Here is a 21,345-nt window from a genome sequence, read left to right on the forward strand (position 1 = left end):
CAAGTCAAAACCATTCAATACATATTTACTGAGTCCCTTCTGTGTGCCAGGCACTGTTTTAGGCACTTGTGATACATCAGTGAACAAAACAAAGGCCCCTGCACCCATGGAGCTTACATTACAGCCAGGGGAAACAACAGTAAACAATAAACACAAATATGTGAGGTATCTAGGGTGTTAGAAGGTGATAGGTGATGTGAAAAACATAGAGCAGGTGAAAGGGGTATGGGATTTCTTGATTTGGAAGGCAGACAGCTGCAGTATTAAATAGTATAGACAGGATAGGCTTCAGTAAGAAGGCAACAATTGAGCAAAGATGAGAAGGTCAGGGTATAGGACATCTGCAACAGCTAGTGAAATGGCCCAAAGGTTAGAACAAGGCTGGAGTTCGGGAGAGGTGGGGGCTGGAGATGTGAATCTGGCAGTTGTTAAACAGAGATGGTATTTAAGCCAAAGACTGTATGAGATCACTGAGGCAGGAACTATAGAGAAAAGTTATAGTCATGTCTTTCAGGGAAATGAGGAATTGGAGAAATTCAAATTATTGGGAAATCTAAGACCATAGAAACATGGTAGAACAATTTTAAGAAACAGTGTATGCCCCCACTCTTTCTCTGTCCATCAAAGTCATACAGGACTTAAGAGTTAGAGGCCAGCTTTTTTTTTTTAAGTAAATGTAGTAACATAAAAAATTCTAGAGATACTGGTATATATTCTGGATTTATAGCTTTACTTTGGATAATTCACACTTACAATACTCATGTTTTTGTTCTTTCTCCACATAAAACAGTAAGAAGTGGAACTTGACTTACTTCCAATTATGTCTGTAAGGATGGAGTATCTATTTCATTAAGTATAGTGAAGCATTAGGAGCCAGTTCCTCCATTTTCTCTCCATATTTCCCTGCCTGTGCATGGCTCCTGCAGTCATCTTTCTCTGGTCCTCTTTGGTGGGCCTCTTGATGTGTTGTTCTAGGGGCTATCTTAAGAGACATTTCCACTTGATACAAAGTGTATTTCAAATCTAATACTGTATGCTTGGCAAAGGAAAAGTTAAACACAGTTATCCGAAAGGTTTCTCCCCAGAATGAAGTCTCAATATATCTGTCTTCAAAAAGGCATCACTGTTTTAAGGAATTGTGGTTAATTTTTGTAGGTATAATAATGGCATTGTGATTATGTTTTCCGAGTGCTCGTTTTTTAGAGATACATCTCAAAATATTTATGGATTAACAACAATAAAAACCCCATCATTATAGATGGAAGTCTGCATAAATATCTCCAAAACTAATTCCTAGGCTCCAAGACAGCATCACAAATGTAGTGTTTAAAGAATTATTGCAACAAAATACTAAAGGAATCACTAAGGAAATAATTTATGGCATATACACATACTAATCTGATACTAAATGATAGTCTGTTGTCATTTCTAATCATTTTACATACTCTATGTTGGTGGGGGGAGTGAAAAATGACAACCTTTGAGCCAAATGAAACCTAACAGCTGTTTTTTAAATGCAGTTTATGGGAACCACTATTGCACACATTCATCAGTGGGTCTCAACCAGGGACAATTTTAGCCTCCAGGTACACCTGGCAATGTCTGGAGACATTTTTGGCTGTCACAACTTGGGGGAGGGGCAGCTATCAGCATTGAATGCTGGCATCTTGTGGGTAGAAGCCAAGGATGCCCCTAAACATCCCAGGATGCACAGGGCAGCTTCCTATAGCAAAGTATGATCCAGTCCAAAATATTGGCAGTGCCAAGGTTCAGATACTCTAGTTTATATATTGTCTCTGGCTATTTTTGTACTAAAATGGGGAAGTTGAATAGTTGTGACAGGGACCACAACACCTAACGTATTTACTACCTGGCCCTTTACAGAAAGTTTGCCAATTCTTGCTCTATAGAAAAATAAAAAATATAAATAAGTATCTCATGTACAGTTATCAATTCTAGAAAACTCCCTTTAACATTTTTTCTTCTAGAAATGAGAATGAACATTTTAATTTCTACCTCTTCTAGCCATATAAAGGGCTAGAGTAAAAGGCTGTATTATATTTTATTCTGATTTATCAAAGGGATACTTAAAACAGTGTTTCTCAAAAGTCAATCCAGAGATCACTAACATGCCAGGAAATATCACTGGCACGTAGTGAACTGAGAAAAGTAAAGACAAAAGTGGGTGTTTGTCATAAAGCTGACATAATATAAAAGGCTGTTCCTGGCCAGACATGGTGCCTCATGTCTGTAATCGCAGCATATTGGGAGACTGAGGTGGGAGAACTGCTTGGAGCCAGGAGTTTGAGACCAGCCCAGCAACATAGTGAGACTGTCTCTACAAATACTACTACTACTACTACTACTACTACTACTATACTAATAAATTATCCAGACATAGTGGTACACATCTGTAGTCCTAGCTACTTGGGAGGCTGAGGCAGGAAGACTGCTTGAGCCCAGGAGTTTGAGGCTGCAGTGAACTATGATTACATCACTGCACTCCAGCCTGGGCAAGAGTGAAACTGTGTTTTTTTTTTTTTTTTTTTTTTCTGAGACGGAGTCTTGGTCTTTCGCCCAGGCTGGAGTGCAGTGGTGCGATCTCGGCTCACTGCAAGCTCCGCCTCCCGGGTTCATGCCATTCTCCTGCCTCAGCCTCCCGAGTAGCTGGGACTACAGGTGCTCGCCACCATGCCTGGCTAATTTTTTTTTTTTTTGTATTTTTAGTAGAGACGGAGTTTCACCGTGTTAGCCAGGATGGTCTCGATCTTCTGACCTTGTGATCCACCCACCTCAGCCTCCCAAGAAACTGTCTTTTAAAAAAGGCCGGGGGATTGGGGGCAGGCACTGTGGCTCACACCTGTAATCCCAGCACTTTGGGAGGCTGAGACAGGTGGATCACCTGAGGTCAATGGTTCAAGACCAGCCTGGCCAACATGGTGAAATCCTGTCTCTACTAAAAATACAAAAATTAGCCGGGCGTGGTGGTGGGCACCTGTAATCCCAGCTACTCAGGAGGCTGGGGCAGGAGAATAGCTTGAGCTCAGGAGGTGGAGGTTGCAGTGAGCTGAGATCAAGTCACTGCACTCCAGCCCAGGTGACAGAGCGACTCCATCTCAAAAAAAGAAAAAGAAAAAGAAAAAAAAGGAGGGGGGAACTGTTCCTACCTTTCTTTTCTGAAACAATGCTGATAATAGGTGGTTGTGTTTTTAATATGGCAAAAATAATAGTTGGTAACATTGTGCCAAACCATTTTTTAAAAATGTGTTTTTGGAAATAAAAAAATCAGGGAACCACTGATTTTGAATCTTTTGCTCCAACATAGATTCTTTGATGTTTAGTATATTTAGTATATTTCATATAACATTGCTGAAGGTATTTCTTAAATGTGTTTTGCAGTGTCTAATAAGGGATGAACTACAGCTGAAGGCTTTTCCACACTCATTACAATCATAAGGTTTTTCTCCAGTATGAATTCTCTGATGTTTAGCAAAGGATGAGTCATGCCTAAAGGCTTTCCCACAGTGACTGCATTCATAAGGTTTTACTCCAGTATGGACTCTCTGATGGATAGAAAGGTGTATTCTCTGGCTAAAGGCTTTCCCACATTCCTTACATTTATATGGTCTTTCTCCAGTATGAGTTCTCTGGTGTTGAGTTAGGTATGTGCTATGGCTGAAGGTTTTACTACATACATTACAAATATAGGGTTTCACACCAGTATGAATAATCTCATGTTGCCTAAGGTGTCTAATCTGGAAAAACGTTTTTCCACAGTCTTTGCAGGTAAAAGGTTTATCTCTAACATGAGTTCTCAAATGCTGGATCAGTCCAATGCTTTGGCTGAAGGCTTTCTCACATACCCTACATTCATAGGGCTTCTCCCCAGTATGAATTCTAACATGCTGAGTAAGTGATGAAGGATGTCTGAAGGTTTTCCCACATTCCTTACATTCATAGGGTTTCTCACCAGTATGAATTCTCTGATGTGGAATAAGAGATGAACTTTGGCTAAAGGCTTTTCCACATTCCTTACATCTGAAAGGTTTCTCCCCGGTATGAATTCTCATGTGTTCAGTAAGGTGAATAAGCTGTTTGAAGATTTTTTCACAAATATTACATTCAAAGGTCTTCATTTTTGTATAACTCCTTGAATGATTAACTAAATCTATATTGTATCTGCTTCTCTTTCCAGATGTGTCATATTTACGATCTCTTTTTCTTGGAAGACCTATTGGTCCTGGTATAACTTCGGACTTCACATTAATTCTTTTCTCAAATCTATTAGATTCTTGGCCTCTCTCCTGAGTGAATGTTTTCTTGCATATCAAGGGGATTTGCCCCTCACCCATTCTTTGGTTCTCTTGTTGGCTTTCTAGCTTATTACATTTGGAGATTCTTCCCAAGGTGGAATACATGGTGCTTCCTTTTGTAGATCTTTCCATCATTAGGCCACAATGTAATTCTTTCCACGAAATATCATTCTGTAAGGCTGACTCTTTGGTTTTTGTTTTGCTTTCCAAGTCTGAAAGAAATAAAAAAATAAAAATGACCCATATTCCCTGCACTTTAAAAAATTAATTGCCACAGTGAGAATGGGAGGACAAAATATATATTACTAGGTACAGGAGTTTTGGATTGTCTTCAAATGTGATTCTAGAGAGCTGATATGAATGCAAGTGAAGAAGTAGAGAAAAGAAGCTGTTAGAAGTATGTAAGGTGGGTCAGGTGCAGTGGCTCATGCCTATCATCCCAGTACTTTAGGAGGCTGAGGCAGGAGGATTGCTTGAGCCCAGGAGTTCAAGACCAGCCTGGGCAACATAAAGAGATCCTGTCTCTACAAAAACAAACAAGCAAACAAACAAACAAACCAGGCATGGTGGTGTGTACCTGTAGTCCTAGCTACTTGGGAGGCTGAGTTGGGAAGATCACTTCACATCTCAGCTTGTAATCACACCACTGCACTCCAGCCTAGTCAACAGAGCAAGACTCTGTCTCAAAGAAAAAAGTATGTAAAATGACTTTAAGAAATTAGAGGAGCACATCCATGTGAACTGCAAGAGGAAATAAACTAATAAGACAATAAGAGCAAATATCAGAAGATAAGATTAAGGAAGACAGAATATTGTTTTTGACAGGATCTGTCACTCTGTCACCTAGACTGGAGTGCAGTGGCATGATCATGGCTCACTGCAGCCTCAACTTACCAGGCTCAAGCAATCCTCCCACCTCAGTCCCCCAAGTAGCTAGAACTTCAGGCACATGCCAACACACCTGGCTAGTTTTTGTATTTTTTGTAGAGAGGGGTTTTCACCATGTTGCCCAGGCTGGTCTCAAACTCCTGAGCTCAAGCAATCCACCTGCCTCAGCCTCCCAAGTGCTAGGATTACAGGTGTAAGCCACCATGCCTGGGTGGAAGATAGGATTCTAACATCATATCATCTCAAGCCCATATTTCTATGATAAAATTTTCTTTTTTTTACACAAAAAGTATTTTAAAAGGTATCTCAAATACTTTTAAACACTAAATAAAACACTGAATAATGTAGGAATGCACTGACTTTTAACAAAAGATAGCATCTCCCTAACTGGGATAAAATTCCCTCCAGTGGTTGAGGATTCTGAAATGTCTCTATTCATGCATTTCCCACCAAAATGTATATGTGAATGTACGCATTTGTACATATATGGTCTTAAGTATACATCTGTGCAAAAAAAAAATCATATACATATCTATATCTGTTTTAACTCTATATCTTTTTTTTGTTTGTTTTTTGAGACAGAGTCTCGTTGTGTCACCCAGGCTGGAGTGGAGTGGTGCGATCTTGACTTACTGCAATCTCCGCCTTCGAAATTCAAGCAATTCTCCTGCTTCCGCCTCCTGAGCAGCTGGGGTCACAAGCATGTGCCACCACACCTGGCTAATTTTTTTTTTTTCTTGAGATAGAGTCCCGCTGTGTTGCCAGGCTGGAGTGCAGTGGCGCGATCTCTGCTCACTGCAAGCTCCGCCTCCCGGGTTCAAGTGATTCTCCTGTCTCAGCCTCCCAAGTAGCTGGGACTACAAGCATGCGCCACCACACCCAGCTAATTTATCTATTTTTAGTAGAGACGGGGTTTCACCATGTTGGCCAGGATGGTCTCAACCTCTTGACATTGTGATCTGCTTGCCTTGGCCTCCCGAAGTGCTGGGATTACAGGCATGAGTCACCATGCCTGGCCGCTAATTTTTGTACTTTTAGTAGAAATGGGGTTTTGCTGTGTTGATCAGGCTGGTCTCGAACTCCTGACCTCAAGTGATCTGCCTGCCTCAGCCTCCCAAAGTGCTGCGATTACAGGTGTTGGCCATCATGCCTGGCCTCCTTCTACCTTTGTTATTGGCACCACGCCCAGCCTTAAGTCTACATCTTTATGGGCCTCTTTTTATATCTGTACATTAAGTTTTATCTCATTCTTTATTTTAAAAATTTTTAGGAGAATGGCGTGAACCCGGGAGGCGGAGCTTGTAGTGAGCTGAGATCCGGCCACAGCACTCCAGCCTGGGTGACAGAGCGAGACTCTGTCTCAAAAAAAAAAAAAAATTTTTTTTAAATTATTATTATTATATTTTAGACATGGGATCATGCTATGTTGCTCAGGCTGGTCTCCAACTCCTCGACTCAAGTGATTCTCCTGTCTCAGCCTTCTGAGTTGCTGGGAAGACAATGTAAACCACCTAGCTAGGCTATCTTATTTTTTCTACAACCGCATTGCATTCTACTGCATGGACATAACATAATTTGACTTGTCCCTTCTGAAAAACATTTCACTTGTCTCCAATTTTTCACAGTTATAAAATTACACCATAGTACATCATTATACATAAATGTTTGTATACTCCTGTCAGTATTTCATTGGCTTTACTAGAGAAACTGATGGGTTGTGGATGTGTGCACACTCAGCAAATATGGGTGCCTTTCCCTGCATACTCACTGGATTTGATCAACCTTCATAATTTTTGCCAATATAAGAGGTAGAAAATGGCTTCTCAATTTGTGATAAAATGTTAATTACTCTGTAAAATCTTTAAGGATAGAGAATATATATTGTATTCACAGTATACCTGGCATAAAATTTTTGGATGAAGGAGTTTCTCTGATATTTACCCTTACATTCCTATCCATCCATTTTGGGCTCTGCCAACCTAAAGCACTAATACTTCCTGTTTACAAAAAAATCTTATTCCTTAGTATTTCTAACCTCACTTTAGTAACAACACACAAAAAGAGCTCAGAAATAGCTGAATAAATTTTGGAGTCAGCTTAAAAAGCAAGCAGAGATGTTTAGATTACTGATTACAGGGAATAGGGAGATGTTTAATTTTTCTTTTAAAGGCAAAAGCAAGATAAATGTGGTATTTCAAGTGGCCAAATTTGGCCGTAACATTCAAGAAGATTCAGAAAAATAAAGTAAGACATCAGCAAATGCAACTTGAAAGTTTAGTAACTCAGGCATAAAATGATGGAAATGTGCCTTAGTGTTGCCTCAACACAGATGAACAGTACAAGCGGATCAAACAGGTAATATTAAGGAAAAAACTGTAGGGAACCAGGGAAAAACAAAGTAGAAAACATGCTTAATGTTCTTGATGATACCATGATTTCTAGAGACTGAAAGAACAGGGGAGGTTAGGATGAGAAACTTGTTTAGATGAGATGGCTTCTGTTTTTGGATGTACTGGGTTTGAAGTACAGTGCTTCTATGTGGAGATGTCGTAAATGCCAGAGATACGTAAGAATAGGGTTCATATGGATATATAAAACAAAGATGAAAATAAGGAGAATATGGGCATGGAAGGAATAGTTGAAACCATCACAAAACATCTGTGGGAGTTTGTACAGAAATAGAATAGCAGTGTAAAAAAGACAAAGGTTCCTCAGAAATCGTGGCAGAGACTGCTGGTTATTCCCTAAACTCTGTTCTCCCCGATTTTGGACATACAACTGAGTATATTTCCCAATCTCCCTTGAATTAGATTGAGTGAAGTCATGAAGGTCTCTCCTGTTACGAGAATGAAAGTTAAAGTGATGTGAACCACCTTAGACCGGCCCATAAAAACCTTCCAAATGAACTCCTTTGCTTATTCTATTATAACTCCTCGCTTATTCTGTGTTGTCTAAATGCAGATGATGAGGAAACCCTAGGGGACAGAGGAGCCACAGGCAGAAGAATCCTTCTGAATCACCAGATGAAGAGGAACTGTCCAGTGACCTAAACAATTTCTCCAGGGCCCACTGCAGTGGCTCATGCCTGTAATCCTAGCACTTTAGGAGGCCAAGTAGGCAGATCACTTGAGGCCAAGAGTTTGAGACCAGCCTGGCCAACATAGTGAAACCCTGTCTCTACTAAAAATACAAAAATGATTAGCCGGGCACAGTGGCTCACACCTGTAATCCCAGCTACTTGGGAGGCTGAGGTAGGAGAATTGCTTGAACCCAGGAGGTGGAGGTTGCAGTGAGCTAAGACTCTACCACAGCACTCCAGCCTGGGTAACAGAGCAAGACTCTATCTCAAAAAAGAAAAAAAAAACAATTTCTCCAGATCAGTATATGATCAAGGAATAAGTTCATATCCTGACCTAGGCAGAAATCATGTATCTGCATTAAAAAAGACACTGATGAGAAGCACTGAAAAAGCAACAAGAGAAATAGAGGAGACAAAAATTATTAAACTAGTTGATAGAGGAAAGGATATTAAGGTGACAAGGACTATATGTATAATCTAATGCAGCCATGTAAAATAGTGCCATAAGAACACACAAACTGTGGGGTCAGAATGATTAGAATTAAGATACTGAGTCTACCAAGTAGTGGCTAACTGCCCTGTATACATTTCTTAATCAGCCTCCTTTTCCTCATTTCGAAGACAAAGCTAATGTGGGACTCACAGAGAACCCAACTATCATTCAGAGAACCCAGGTAAATACTGTCATTATTACTGAACTTAAATGTTAACGAAGACTGTTAAAAGCCACTGGATCTGCTAAGAACGAATTCTGTGGTTGATTTCTCAAACAGTCATACATTTTCTGGCATGAAAAGTTAAATTACACAAGTTAAAATGAGACAGTTACAATTGAAACTGTGATCACAGAATAAGGATTAGAAAAAATATTGAAAATGAAATCATTGAGAGAAAGTGAAACCGATGGTAAAACGACATGAGAGTCCACTGAAGTGGAGTGTGTTTAACGAGGAGAGACCTGTGTAAATCTAAATGTACATGGGAAATAAACTATGATCACAGCAAGGTTTAGAATACTGGGAAAGAGGTAAAAATCATGAAAGTCAGAGCAAAAGAAATGATGAAGGTTAACCCTGATGAGAAAGGCATCTCTTTTCCTCTGACTCCAGAGAGACTAATGAGAAGATGCAAGTGTGGGAAAAGGGTGATAGAGATAACAGAATCAACTTTCTTGAATGTACCATCCGCAGGGCCTCAGTCTTCCCCACAGCTTGGAGAAGGCCTTGAGGGGAATTCGCTGGCTGACATCACAAAGGCCCCACCTGCCTTGCACTTACCTGAACTTGGTACTCCTGAAATCTCTCTCTCCATCAGCCATGGTTCTTCTCCTTTCTCCAACTGGGAAATCACGCCAGGTTTGGAAAGCTGATATCCTGCTTATGGGGAAGAAAAGACTGTATGTGCTGAGATCACAGAGCCATCCCAAGAATTTAAATATGGTTCTTTGGTATTCAGGCCTTCTAAAGAAAGCAGAATAGAGTAGAAAGAACAGAGCAGAAGAGAGCATAGCAATCCTGACTGGGTGTTCAGAAGGAAACAGAAAACCTCTAATATACAACCCAAACCCCAAACAAAGCACTTAATTTAGAAACAAAGGTTTTCATCCAATAGGTACATTCTATTTTCAAGAGAAGCCCATCCTTACCCACTGAGACCAGGTTCCCATAGTTCTCCAGCATCACTTCCCGGTACAGATTCCGGTGGGCAGGGGCCAGCTGCCCCCACTCCTCCTGAGTGAAGTCCACAGATACGTCCTTGAAGGTTAATAGTTCCTAGAACATCAAATACGTTCCTTTTCAGCTAGACTTCAGGAAGTTTTTCTGACCTTGTCTAGAAGCTAAGAGATTCTAGTCAAGTTTTCCTGGATACTCTCTTGCTAATCATTTAATTTATTATAATGATTATAGATTACATAAAATGGGGTTTATAAAACAATGCATAAAACGTGTAAGCTACCTCTGCAACTTACATGTGGCTGAAGGGAAAATATTCATGAAATATTAAAGAAGGTCACAGTACAGTGTACAGTAATTTTGATTAAAGACAATAAAGTTCAGGAGTATTTGGGGAAGTGGGGAGTTCAGAAGGGGCTAAGGCCACAAGAGAAGACAGGGACTTTTCTTGGGCTGAAAGAATTGGTTAAAATGAGAATACTTCAGCATGGGTAAAATAACCTTACCTAGGTTTTTCTGTTAATAATAAAAGTATGAGAGAACAGCACATTTTTGGAGGGAGCATGAATTCTGCCTAGTAATGAAGACATCTGGACAGAGATAGACATGCTGGGGTAAGAAATATACGGGTCTATTATGTATGATCTACAAAAAACAAATAACCATTTGACAATTATTTTTTAAAAATACTCCGTTAGAGAAATGCAAATCAAAACCACAATGAGATACCATCTCATGCCAATTAGAACAGCAATCATTAAAAAGTCAGGGAACAGCAGATGCTGGGGAGGATGTGGAGAAATAGGAATGCTGTTACACTGTTGGTGGGAGTGTAAATTAGTTCAACAATTGTGCAAGACAGTGTGGCGATTCCTCAAGGATCTAGAACCAGCAATACCATTTGACCCAGCAATCCCACTACTGGGTATATACCCAAAGGATTATAAATAATTCTACTATAAAGACACATGCACATATATGTGTATTGCAGCACTGTTCACAATAGCAAAACTTTGGAACCAACCCAAATGCCCATCAATGATAGACTGGATAAAGAAAATGTGGCACATATACACCATGGAATACTATGTAGCCATAAAAAATGATGAGTTCATGTCCTTTGCAGGGACATGGATGAAGCTGGAAACCATCATTCTCAGCAAACTAACACAGGAACAGAAAACAAAACACTGCATGTTCTCACTCATAAGTGGGAGTTGAACACTGAGATCACATGGACACAGGGAGGGGAACATCACACACTGGGGCCTGTCAGGGGATGGGGGCTAGGGGAGGGATAGCATTAGCAGAAATACCTAACGTAGATGACGGGTTGATGGGTGCAGCAAACCAGCATAGCACGTGTATACCTATGTAATAAACCTGCACATTCTGCACATGTATCCCAGAACTTCAAGTATAATAATTAAAAAAAAAAAAAACCTCCCAAAAGCTAAGAGAATTCAGATGCTGGAAGGCTGAAATAACAACAAATCCCCTAAGTATAGAGAATATTTTAATGCTTTTTGTATTGTAAATAATTCTGAAATGCATTTCAGGCCTATTAGGCTGATGTTAGCACCCACATTTAACCCTATGAGAAAGCTGAATTTGAGAAAAGTTAAAGACATAGGATTAAACCCTGTGATTTAAACACATGATTAAACCATGTGATTTTGGGAGCTAAGATCACTCCACTTTAAAACTCTTCTGTTCTCTAATAATACCCTCTTCTATTTCTCGGACTACTCTCTAATTTTCTTGAGCTTCCCTATGCCTCTGGGGTTTGGTAGTGCAGAGTTTCACCCGTGCTATCAGTTTTCTGATTACTTCCTTTAGGACACACGGCACACTGTTAAACTGCTCTTAGAAGTTTTCCCTCCTTTTCTGATTAGCCTATTTAGCTCATGCTCTTCATGACCTGCCAGTATCCTCTCTGAAAGCTGAAATCTGAAAAGAAAATCATTTCTTTTCTCAGTTACAGTCCTGCTCTAGGACTTGACCAAAAATCCTCACTTAAAGGTCATCAATGAAGTGTACACATGTCCAAGAATATCAGAAACTGATTCTGTTGACTTTTAAATGTTGCTTTAAATGACTCATGTTTGTCTTTCTCCCAGATGATACGTGAATTTCATGGGCAAGGACTACATTACATACTTCTTCTCCTCTCTATCTCCTTTTCTCTCTCAAACACACATGCGGCCTCAGCACAATATATTTGTTGGATAAACGGCTAGAGGTTGGCAAAAAAAGAGGTTTCCTGTGGAGGGTTACTACTGGTGGGGAAATTACCTGTGAAATCAACTGATGTGGCCTGGTTTTCTAAGGAAGAACAGGCTAAGAAAAGCCAATCAGCCGGGCGTGGTGGTTCACGCCTGTAATCCCAGCACTTTGGGAGGCTGAGGTGGGTGGATCACGAGGTCAGGAGATTGAGACCATCCTGGCTAACACGGTGAAACCCCGTCTCTACTAAAAATACAAAAAATTAGCCGGGCATGGTGGCGGGCGCCTGTAGTCCCAGCTACTTGGGAGGCTGAGGCAGGAGAATGGCGTGAACCTGGGAGGCAGAGCTTGCAGTGAGCCGAGATCGCACCACTATCCGTCTCAAAAAAAAAAAGAAAAAAAAGAAAGGCCAATCCAGGAAGTTGAGTCAAAGAAAATCAAATTCCAGTGTTCTTAAAATCTGAGAACCAATGTCAAGAGAGTGACCAGAAACTCCAACCCACCTGGGATTCTGCTGTCAGGGGTCCAAGGGCCACTCTACTGTCTAAACTTTCTCCCTGGGTCTCATCAGCATCCTCAGACAGCAGAGCTGGGGAAGGAAAAGAGCCATGAGGTTTGTATCTCCCCATATCACCCAGAGAAACTGCCTACAGACCCACTCAGTGTGGCTTCTTCCCAAAAACGTTCACAAACAGGGACATTTAGAGCGACTCAAGGGCCTCCTTAATAAGGAGGACGTGCTGTAAGCTGCTTTCACCATTAATATTTCCCAATGGTCTTAGAGATCTCTCAGGCCAATCTTTTGTTCAAAAATCCTCAAAGGTTTCCCCACAGACAAGAAAGAAAAATGCAAACACTTCAATATAGATTTCCTTTTTGTTATTTTTTTATTATTATTATTATTTTGAGACAATCTTGCTCTGTCACCCAGGCTGGAGGGCAGTGGCATAATCTTGGCTCACTGCAACTTCCACCTCCCAGGTTCAAGAGATTCTCGTGCCTCGGCCTCCCGAGTAGCTGGGATTACAGGCGTCTGCCACTATGCCCAGCTAATCAACATAGATTTCAAGATCCTCCACAACCAGTCCATGGCTTCTCTAAGTATTATCTTCTCTAAACATTATCCTTCATTCACTGGACACACCTACCCACACAATCCTAGTACCATTCTTTGAACACAGCTGGATAGTACCCCACCCAAATCCTATTTGGTGAAAAACTGAGATATCCTTCAGGCCCAGTTCAAGTAAAGTTTTCCCAGACACCCTTAATGAGAAGAAAGTTTATTCTCTCCTATGCTTCCCAAAAGCTTGGTTTTTATATCTGTTCTAGTATCTATCTCAGGCTGCTTTTTACTTTATTTGTATAATTATCTCTCTCAATTGAGTATTAATGAGGGTATGGATGGAAACTATCTTGCTCATTTTTTTCCATCTGCTAAAGTGCTACACATAACACACTGTCAGCTTTCTAGAATTTAAGTAATTTTGGCTGAATTTGAGGTATTAAAAATATGCACTACAGGCCGGCCGCAGTGGCTCACGCCTGTAATCCCAGCACTTTGGGAGGCTGAGGTGGGTGGATCCCAAGGTCAGGAGTTCGTGACTAGCCTGGCCAAGATAGTATAACCCCATCTCTACTAAAAATACAAAAATTAGCTGGGTGTGGTGGCAGGTGCCTGTAATCCCAGCTACTTGGGAGGCTGAGGCAGGAGAATCACTTGAACACGGGAGGCGGAGGTTGCAGTGAGCGAGATCGCGCCACTGCACCCCAGCCTGGGTGACAGAGCAGGCAAGACTTTGTCTCAAAAAAAAAAAAAGAAAAAAAAAACGCACTAGAGGCCGGGCGAGGTGGGCAGATCACTTGAGATCAGGAGTTCAAGACCAGCCTGGCCAACATGGTGAAACCCCATCTCTACTAAAAATACAAAAAACTTAGCTGGGTGTCATGGTGCACACCTGTAATACCAGCTACTCAGGAGGCTGAGGCATGAGAATCACTTGAACCTGGGAGGCAGAGGTTGCAGTAAGCCAAGATCCCGCCATTGGACTCCAGCTTGGGTGACAGAGCAAGACTCCATCTCAAAAAAAAAAAAAAAAAAAGCACTAGGAATTAAGGCACGTGAATAACTTTGTATTTTACTCCAACTTTTTATCATGACTATTGAACATCCATACATCCACATCTAGATTCAATAATTGTTAATATTTACCATATTTGCTTTACTGATCTACATTTTTTCTGAAGCATTTTAAAGTTGTCTGCATCATAATACTTTATCCCTAAAGATTTCAAATAAGGATCTTCTCTTGTATAACTACAATACCATTTATTACATCTATGAAAATTAACAATAATTCCATAGTATCATCTAAATATTCAGTCCATATTCACATTTCCTCAACCGTTTTCTCAACTTTTATTCTGGATTTTTTCCAAACCAGGAGTTAATTAAGGCTCACACATTCAAAGTGGTTGTTACCTCTAGTCTCTTTTACTCTAGAATAAGTACTTCTCCTTTCTTCATGACGTTGTCTTTTTAAGATACAAGAACAGTCTGACTGTATCCTCAAGGTGGATTTATCTTATTTCTCCATCCCCTGTATTTTCTGTAAACCAGCAGTTCAGTCTTTAAATTTAATTTAGGATCACGTTAAACATTTTTGGTAAGAATACCTTGTAGGTGGTACCAGGTGCTTTATATTACAGTATCCGGAAAGTATAAAATGCCCGGCTATCCCATTACTGAGACATTTAGTTGAAACTGTGACCACCACACCTCACCACTGGAAAATTCTGTTCATTCCTTGCCATTTAGTAAGTAATTTGAGGGAATAATACTTTGATATCATGTAAGTATCTGTTCCCCATGAACCTTTCAATTATTTTATTTATGGTAAAAGATTCTATCATTCTTTCTACATTTATTTATTTATCTATTTATTTATTTCCGAGACAAAGTCTTGCTCTGTCACCCAGCCTGGAGTGCAGTGGCGCCATCTCAGCTCACTGAAACCTCCGCTTTCCTGGTTCAAGCGATTCTCGTGCCTCAGTCTCAGGAATAGCTGGGATTACAGGCATGCGCCACCACGCCCAGTTAATATTTGTATTTTTAGTAGAGATAGGGTTTCGTCATGTTGGCCAGGCTGGTCTCAAACTCTTGGCCTCAAATTCCTGGTCTCAAGCAATCTGCCTGCCTCGGCCTCCCAAATTGCTGGGATTACAGGCATGAGCCACCATACCTGGCCTCTTTCTACCTTTATTATTGGCAGGCATTTTCTGTAAAAAGCTTTCCCTCCCCAGCTGAAGAGGATCTAAAAGGCAAGGTAAATGCATCATTCATTCCCATAATAACCTATTTTTCAAAGTAAGGAATCAGTGTATTAATTACCTCCAATGTTTGCACATGAAATTCCCCCCATCTTTCTCTATTTTAAGTGTCAAACTGATCATGTGGAATTTTACTTATTCAAGGTGTTACCATCAGTTTGGATACTTAAGCTTTCCCAAATCTGTCAAGTGACAGACCCTTAAACCTGGCCTCTTTTGACACATATCCATTAGTCTTTAAGCTCTTCTTTGATTTCTAGTACAAGTTACTCCAGGCTTACTTGGTACTTCCCCTGCTGCTGCTGCTTCTGACCTAGCCACTAAGCTCCTGTGTGACCCTGGGCAGGCCTCTCATTTGATTTACATTTCCCCACTGTTAGAATAAGAAAAATCAGGTTAAGTGATTTTTGCCCCACATCCTGCCCCACATGGCCATGGGAAAGATGAAAATAAATAATATACATAACCATGACACTGAAATACTGGTCCTAGGCTGAACTGACCACTACTACTTAGGAAAACCCCAGACTAGGAGCCACAATCAAGAACTCCAGAAACCTTCCACCCATTCATCTAAGAGATGCTTCCACTCAAGTGACTCATTCCGTCTCACACTAGAGGGGACTGCTTTTCCTCCCTCCCACTCATCAGTTTATTCTCACCTTCTCCTTTAAACATTTTAGTCACATCCTCCCACAGGGCCACCCCCTCCGTGGCCTTCTTTGGATGATGCAACTTCACCCAGGTGCTGGCCTCGGTGGGCAGGGTGATCAGGAGCTGCTGCAGCATGATGGCGTCTGTACTCCTTTCTGAGGACCCTCTGTCTTAGCCCATAGGGCTTGTCCACCTCTGATGAGGAAATTCCTGGAACCTCTGACAGGAGGCTTCCCAATTGTACCGATCTCCTTTAATCGCCGACTCCTACTCCTCAATGTCCTCTCTCAGGAACCCAGAGAACATACAGTATCAAAATCCGAGATCTGGACTTGTGTCTGTCATCAGCTCTCAGGGCGCATCTCCCAACTTGAGCTCCATCTGTCTCCTCGGCCAGCAGCTGGAGGCGCCAAGTATTTACTCTCAGCAGCCCCTGCAGATGCCGGGCAGAAGACATTAGCATCAGCAAAGGACCAAGGAGGCTCAGTCATAGGGCAGAACGCTAGAACGTATATGGATCACTGTAAAATGTTTACAAACGATACACGGAGGCGGTGGGCAGACACAGCCCACAAAGTTCAAAGCACCGCGCAGGTGTCAGGAAGCGCAAAGAGATGAATACAACCCAATTCTTTGTTTGGGGCAGTAATTATGTGTATAGCCGGGGATTTGGAATCCCAGCTCTTTCCCTAGTCGGCTGTAGCAAACCGCGAAACCGCTAGACCCCGTCTCCTCCTCCCCAAATGAGAGGCTAAGTCTTCCCCTTAGAGCGGGACCTGCCCGGCCCTGCCCTCCCAGCCTTTGTCTAAGCACGACTCCGGGACTGCGGAGAGCACCGCGCGCGACGGGGTGGCCGCGGGCGGAACTCGCGCTTCCCAGCTCGCCCAGCTCCCCAAGCCCGGGACAGCCACCCGCTCACCCTCTCCCGGCTGGGCCGGCACGCCCCGCCTTCCCACCGTTGCCGCCAGGTCCCGGCACTGCGACGCCACGCTCCCTTGTAGCGCCGCGGCGGGCAGCCGAGGCCCCGTGCGCCTGCGCAGCGGCTGTCCGGAGCATCGTTCCCAGCGTCCTCCCCGGGAGCCGCTCCGCGAGCGCAGACGCCCCCACCGGTGCGTGCCGGGTTCGCTCCTTTCAGGGTCTCCCAGGATCCGATCCCTGCGAGCATCATCAGCCTGGCTCCTGCGGGAGGAGCCTGCGTTCTTGGGCCGCAGACTCTGATGAAGAACAACCATCTTTCCTCCGCTGGGAAAATGCACGTGAACGTTTAGGGTGAGCCTTTGAAACCCTTGACAAAAGAGAGCCATCGGCATCACGTTTTTTGGTGAAACGACACTGGTGTAAAATAATCCATAGCATTTTCCCTAAATATTATGTACATGACAGTTATTTATTATCAGCAGACTCTTGAATGGATTCTGGTGTATTGTTAAAAGAATACCACAACAGTTTTCTGTTCTAGTATTCAATAAAAGTTCTCATGTTTATTGCTTACCTTGTATTTCTGAAATGCCAGAAAATACACACACAAAAAATTATTGCCTATAATTTCAGCAAGCAGCGGTAACCTTGCTAACAGTTGGTGTACAGCCTTTCCTACACACACACAACGTTTTTCATGCATTGTTATATATTTTCCACAAAAGCAATTATACTGTAATGCTGTTTTATTGCTGAGTTTTTTCCCTCCAACAAAATAGGAGTACATCACTCCAAATACATTTCTACATCAATAGTTTACAAAAACCACAACTTAGGAAATAGAATACAATTATAGTACTTGCTAGCTGTTATGAACCGAATGTTTGGGTTCCCCAAAATTTATCTTGAAGCCCTAACCCCTATTGTATTTGGAGGGTATTTAGAGATAGGGCCTTTATGGAAGTCATTAAGGTTACATGAAGTCATAAATAAGGGTGGGACCCTGCTCTGACAGGATCAGTGTCCTCATAAGAAGAGACATTAGAGAGTTTGCTATCACCCTCCCTCTCACTTTCTCCTTTTTTTCCCCCTCTCCTCTCCAGGCGCTGCAGGCTCTCAGGAAAGGCCATGTGAGGACTTATGGAGAAGGCTTTTGTCTCCAAGCCAGGAATATAGCCCTAGTCAGAAACGAACCCAGCTGGACCATATGTGGGACTTCTAGTCTCCACACTGAGAAAATAAATTTTGTGGTTTTTTTTTTTTTTTTTTTTTTTTGATGGAGCCTCGCACTGTTGCCCAGGCTGGAGTGCAGTGGCGCAATCTCAACTCACTGCAAGCTCCACCTCCCGGCTTCAAGCCGATTCTCCTGCCTCAGCCTCTCACGCAGCTGGGACTACAGGCACCCGCCACCACGCCCAGCTAATTTTTTGTATTTTTAGTAGAGATGGGGTTCCACTATGTTGGCCAGGCTGGTCTCAAACTCCTGACCTCATGATCCTCCCACCTCAGCCTCCCAAAGTGCTGGGATTACAGGCATGAGCCACTGCGCCCGGCCAAACTTCCATGGTTTAAGCCACCCAGTCAATAGTATTTTGTTACAGCAGCCCAAGCTGATGAACACACTAGCATATAATAGTTACAGAATATGAGGCTGTGTCCTAAGTGCATTTCATATTTTAACTGATTTTGTCATCATAGCAACCGCTTGAAGTAAGTACTATTATTATTCCCACTTTACAGATAAGAAAACTGAGGTTTGGAGAAGTTGAATAACTTGCCCAAGATCATGTAGCTTACAAGTGGTGAACACAGGTAGTCTATGTTCCTATCTGCTACTCAACAAAAATACAGCATAAAATAAAATAAAATGTTAATGGTAGAATCTAAGTAGTGGTATAGGGATGCCGTACAGTAAAATTCTTTCAATTTTTCTGTATATGTGTATGTTTTCATAATAAAATATCAGAAAAATACAGCTAAGAATAAACAAGAATTATGCAGGAAATTATAAATAAAACTCCATTTTTTTTGTTTAAATGGTGAGAATAGTGATATAACATATTCACGAGTTGGAATAGAACATTCTAAGCATGTCACTTTTCCTCCAGTTCACATAAACTGTGATGCATCCCAATCAAAATTTCAACTTTTTTGGCCAGACATGGTGGCTCACGCCTGTAATCTCAGCACTTTAGGAGGCCAAGGCGGGTGGATCACCTGAGCTCAGGAGTTCGAGACCAGCTTGGCCAACATGGCGAAACCTCGTCTCTACTAAAAATACAAAAATTAGTTGGGTGTGGTGGTATGTGTCTGTAATCCCAGCTACTCAGGAGGCTGAGGCAAGAGAATCGCTTGAACCCGAGAGGTGGAGGTTGTAGGGAGCCAAGATCGCGCCACTGCATTCTAGCCTGGGTGACAGAGCAAGACTCCATCTCAAAAAAATAAATAAATAAAAATAAAAATAAAATCAGCTTTTCTTTTTACTAAACTAAATGATTCTAAAATTTAGCTAGTATGGCAAATGTCCCAGAATGGCCAATAATGTTTTCCAACCATAATGAAGGCAGACTTGCCCTACCAGATATTACCTTGTATTATGGAGGCAAAATAATCAAAATAAAACTAGTGCCAAAATATGTTCGTAAATCAGTGAGATGAAATTGGAAACTCAGAAACAGACTTGACACTTTATTTAAATTTAGTATATTGTAAAGCCGGCATTTCAAAACAGCTGGGTAATGATGGATTATTCAACAAGTATCATTAGGACAACTAGTTAGCCATTTGGGGAACAGTATGAGTCTTCTCTGGTGGACAACAAAATACCATAGACTGGGTGGCTTAACCAACAGAAATTAATTTTCTTATAGTTTTGGAGGCTGGGAAGTCCAAGATCAAGGTCAAGGTGTGAACAAGATAGGTTTCCTTCCGAGGCCTCTTCTCTTGGCTTGTAGGCAGCCACCATCTCCTTGTATGCTCACAAGACCTCTTCTTGTGTGCTTGAGGAGAGTGAGCTCTCTGATGTCTCTTCTTTTAAGGACACTAATCCTACCAGATCAGGGACCCACCCCTGTGACCTCATTTAAATGTATTACTTCTATAAAGGCCCCATCTCCAAATACAGTCACTTTGGGGGTTAGGGCTTCGACATATTCGTTTCTGGGGGAATACAAACATTCAGCCCATAGCAAGAACAAATCAAGTTGGGTTCCTGCTGTACGTGTTACACATCACATAATTTCAAGAAAGTTTTGTTTTCTTTTTTTTTTTTTTTTTTTGAGACGGAGTCTCGCTCTGTCACCCAGGCTGGAGTGCAGTGGCCGGATCTCGGCTCACTGCAAGCTCCGCCTCCCGGGTTCACGCCATTCTCCTGCCTCAGCCTCCCGAGTAGCTGGGACTACAGGCGCCCGCCACCTCGCCCGGCTAGTTTTTTTGTATTTTTTAGTAGAGACGGGGTTTCACCGTGTTAGCCAGGATGGTCTCGATCTCCTGACCTCGTGATCCGCCCGTCTCGGAAAGTTTTGTTTTCTTTTTCACTTTTTAATTTTTTCGATTACCCCATATCCTAGTCAAAGTAAACTTTTGTTTTAAAGTAAAAGCAGAGCTGTTAGTATGTTCACATAAAGGTGATTCTAGACATAGTTTTGGGATAAGAAACTATTCTATACGTAGTTTTGTGATTAAGGCTCCATTATTTGCAAGTAACTAGCTCACCAGAATTGCTTTCTAAGTTAAAATGATTATTATTATTGTTGTTGTTGGAAGGATTCTGGAGTCTTCAGGAATTCGAGGAAGAACTGGTAAGCCTCGTCTGTGGAAGTTTAGGAACCAGAGGATTTCTGAGCACCACAAAGCAAATGCCTAGAGAGATGCCCTCTAAACCACCACCCTTAATATGATTCAGTTCTGGCAACTTTCAGTTGTGTTACTCAGTTCAGAATTCCAAATTTGGGCAGTATCATTTGATCATTCAGCTTTGACCAGGGGCCAGCGAGTGTCATGGTAGAAAGACTTGGCTTCTGGGCAGCCACCCCATGAACAGTTAGCAGTTCCCAACAAAGGGGAAATGTTTCAGACTAAGGAAAAAGATGAATGTTCCTTAATTCTTTAATAACAGAAGTAGAACTTTAATACTAAACCATGATTTTTCATTTACAAAAAAGAAAACTATGATTAATTTATGACTGTGAGTACAAATATTCTAAATAAAATATTCACAAATAGAACTAGTGATGAATTTCTAAAAATAGATATGACCAACCAA

The 21,345-nt window shown here is 41.7% G+C and overlaps 1 protein-coding gene across 1 annotated transcript; it reads right to left on the bottom strand.

The window, feature by feature from the left end:
* Positions 1–3,239: 3,239 nt before the first annotated feature.
* On the bottom strand, positions 3,240–17,504 carry ZFP69B (ZFP69 zinc finger protein B). The gene is made up of 5 exons (XM_033226954.1): positions 16,172–17,504; positions 12,683–12,768; positions 9,926–10,052; positions 9,558–9,653; positions 3,240–4,525 (listed from the first exon to the last, which is right to left on the bottom strand). Exons 1-5 carry the CDS (start codon positions 16,296–16,298, stop codon positions 3,357–3,359), a joined length of 1,605 nt encoding a protein of 534 aa, XP_033082845.1. The 5' UTR covers positions 16,299–17,504; the 3' UTR covers positions 3,240–3,356.
* Positions 17,505–21,345: the final 3,841 nt, after the last annotated feature.

This window comes from Trachypithecus francoisi, unplaced genomic scaffold, assembly GCF_009764315.1.
Source record: "Trachypithecus francoisi isolate TF-2019V2 unplaced genomic scaffold, Tfra_2.0 Lachesis_group12, whole genome shotgun sequence".
Lineage (NCBI taxonomy): Eukaryota > Metazoa > Chordata > Mammalia > Primates > Cercopithecidae > Trachypithecus > Trachypithecus francoisi.

What these genes read in the sequence shown, in the direction of transcription:
- ZFP69B (XM_033226954.1), bottom strand. Translation starts at nt 16,298, where the DNA reads ATGCTGCAGCAGCTCCTGATCACCCTGCCCACCGAGGCCAGCACCTGG. An exon ending in TAAAATGTTTAAAGGAGAAG is followed by an intron (nt 12,769 to 16,171) that starts GTGAGAATAAAC and finishes TTCCTTCCCCAG; the next exon opens with CTCTGCTGTCTGAGGATGCT. An exon ending in CCCTGACAGCAGAATCCCAG is followed by an intron (nt 10,053 to 12,682) that starts GTGGGTTGGAGT and finishes TTGATGTTCTAG; the next exon opens with GAACTATTAACCTTCAAGGA.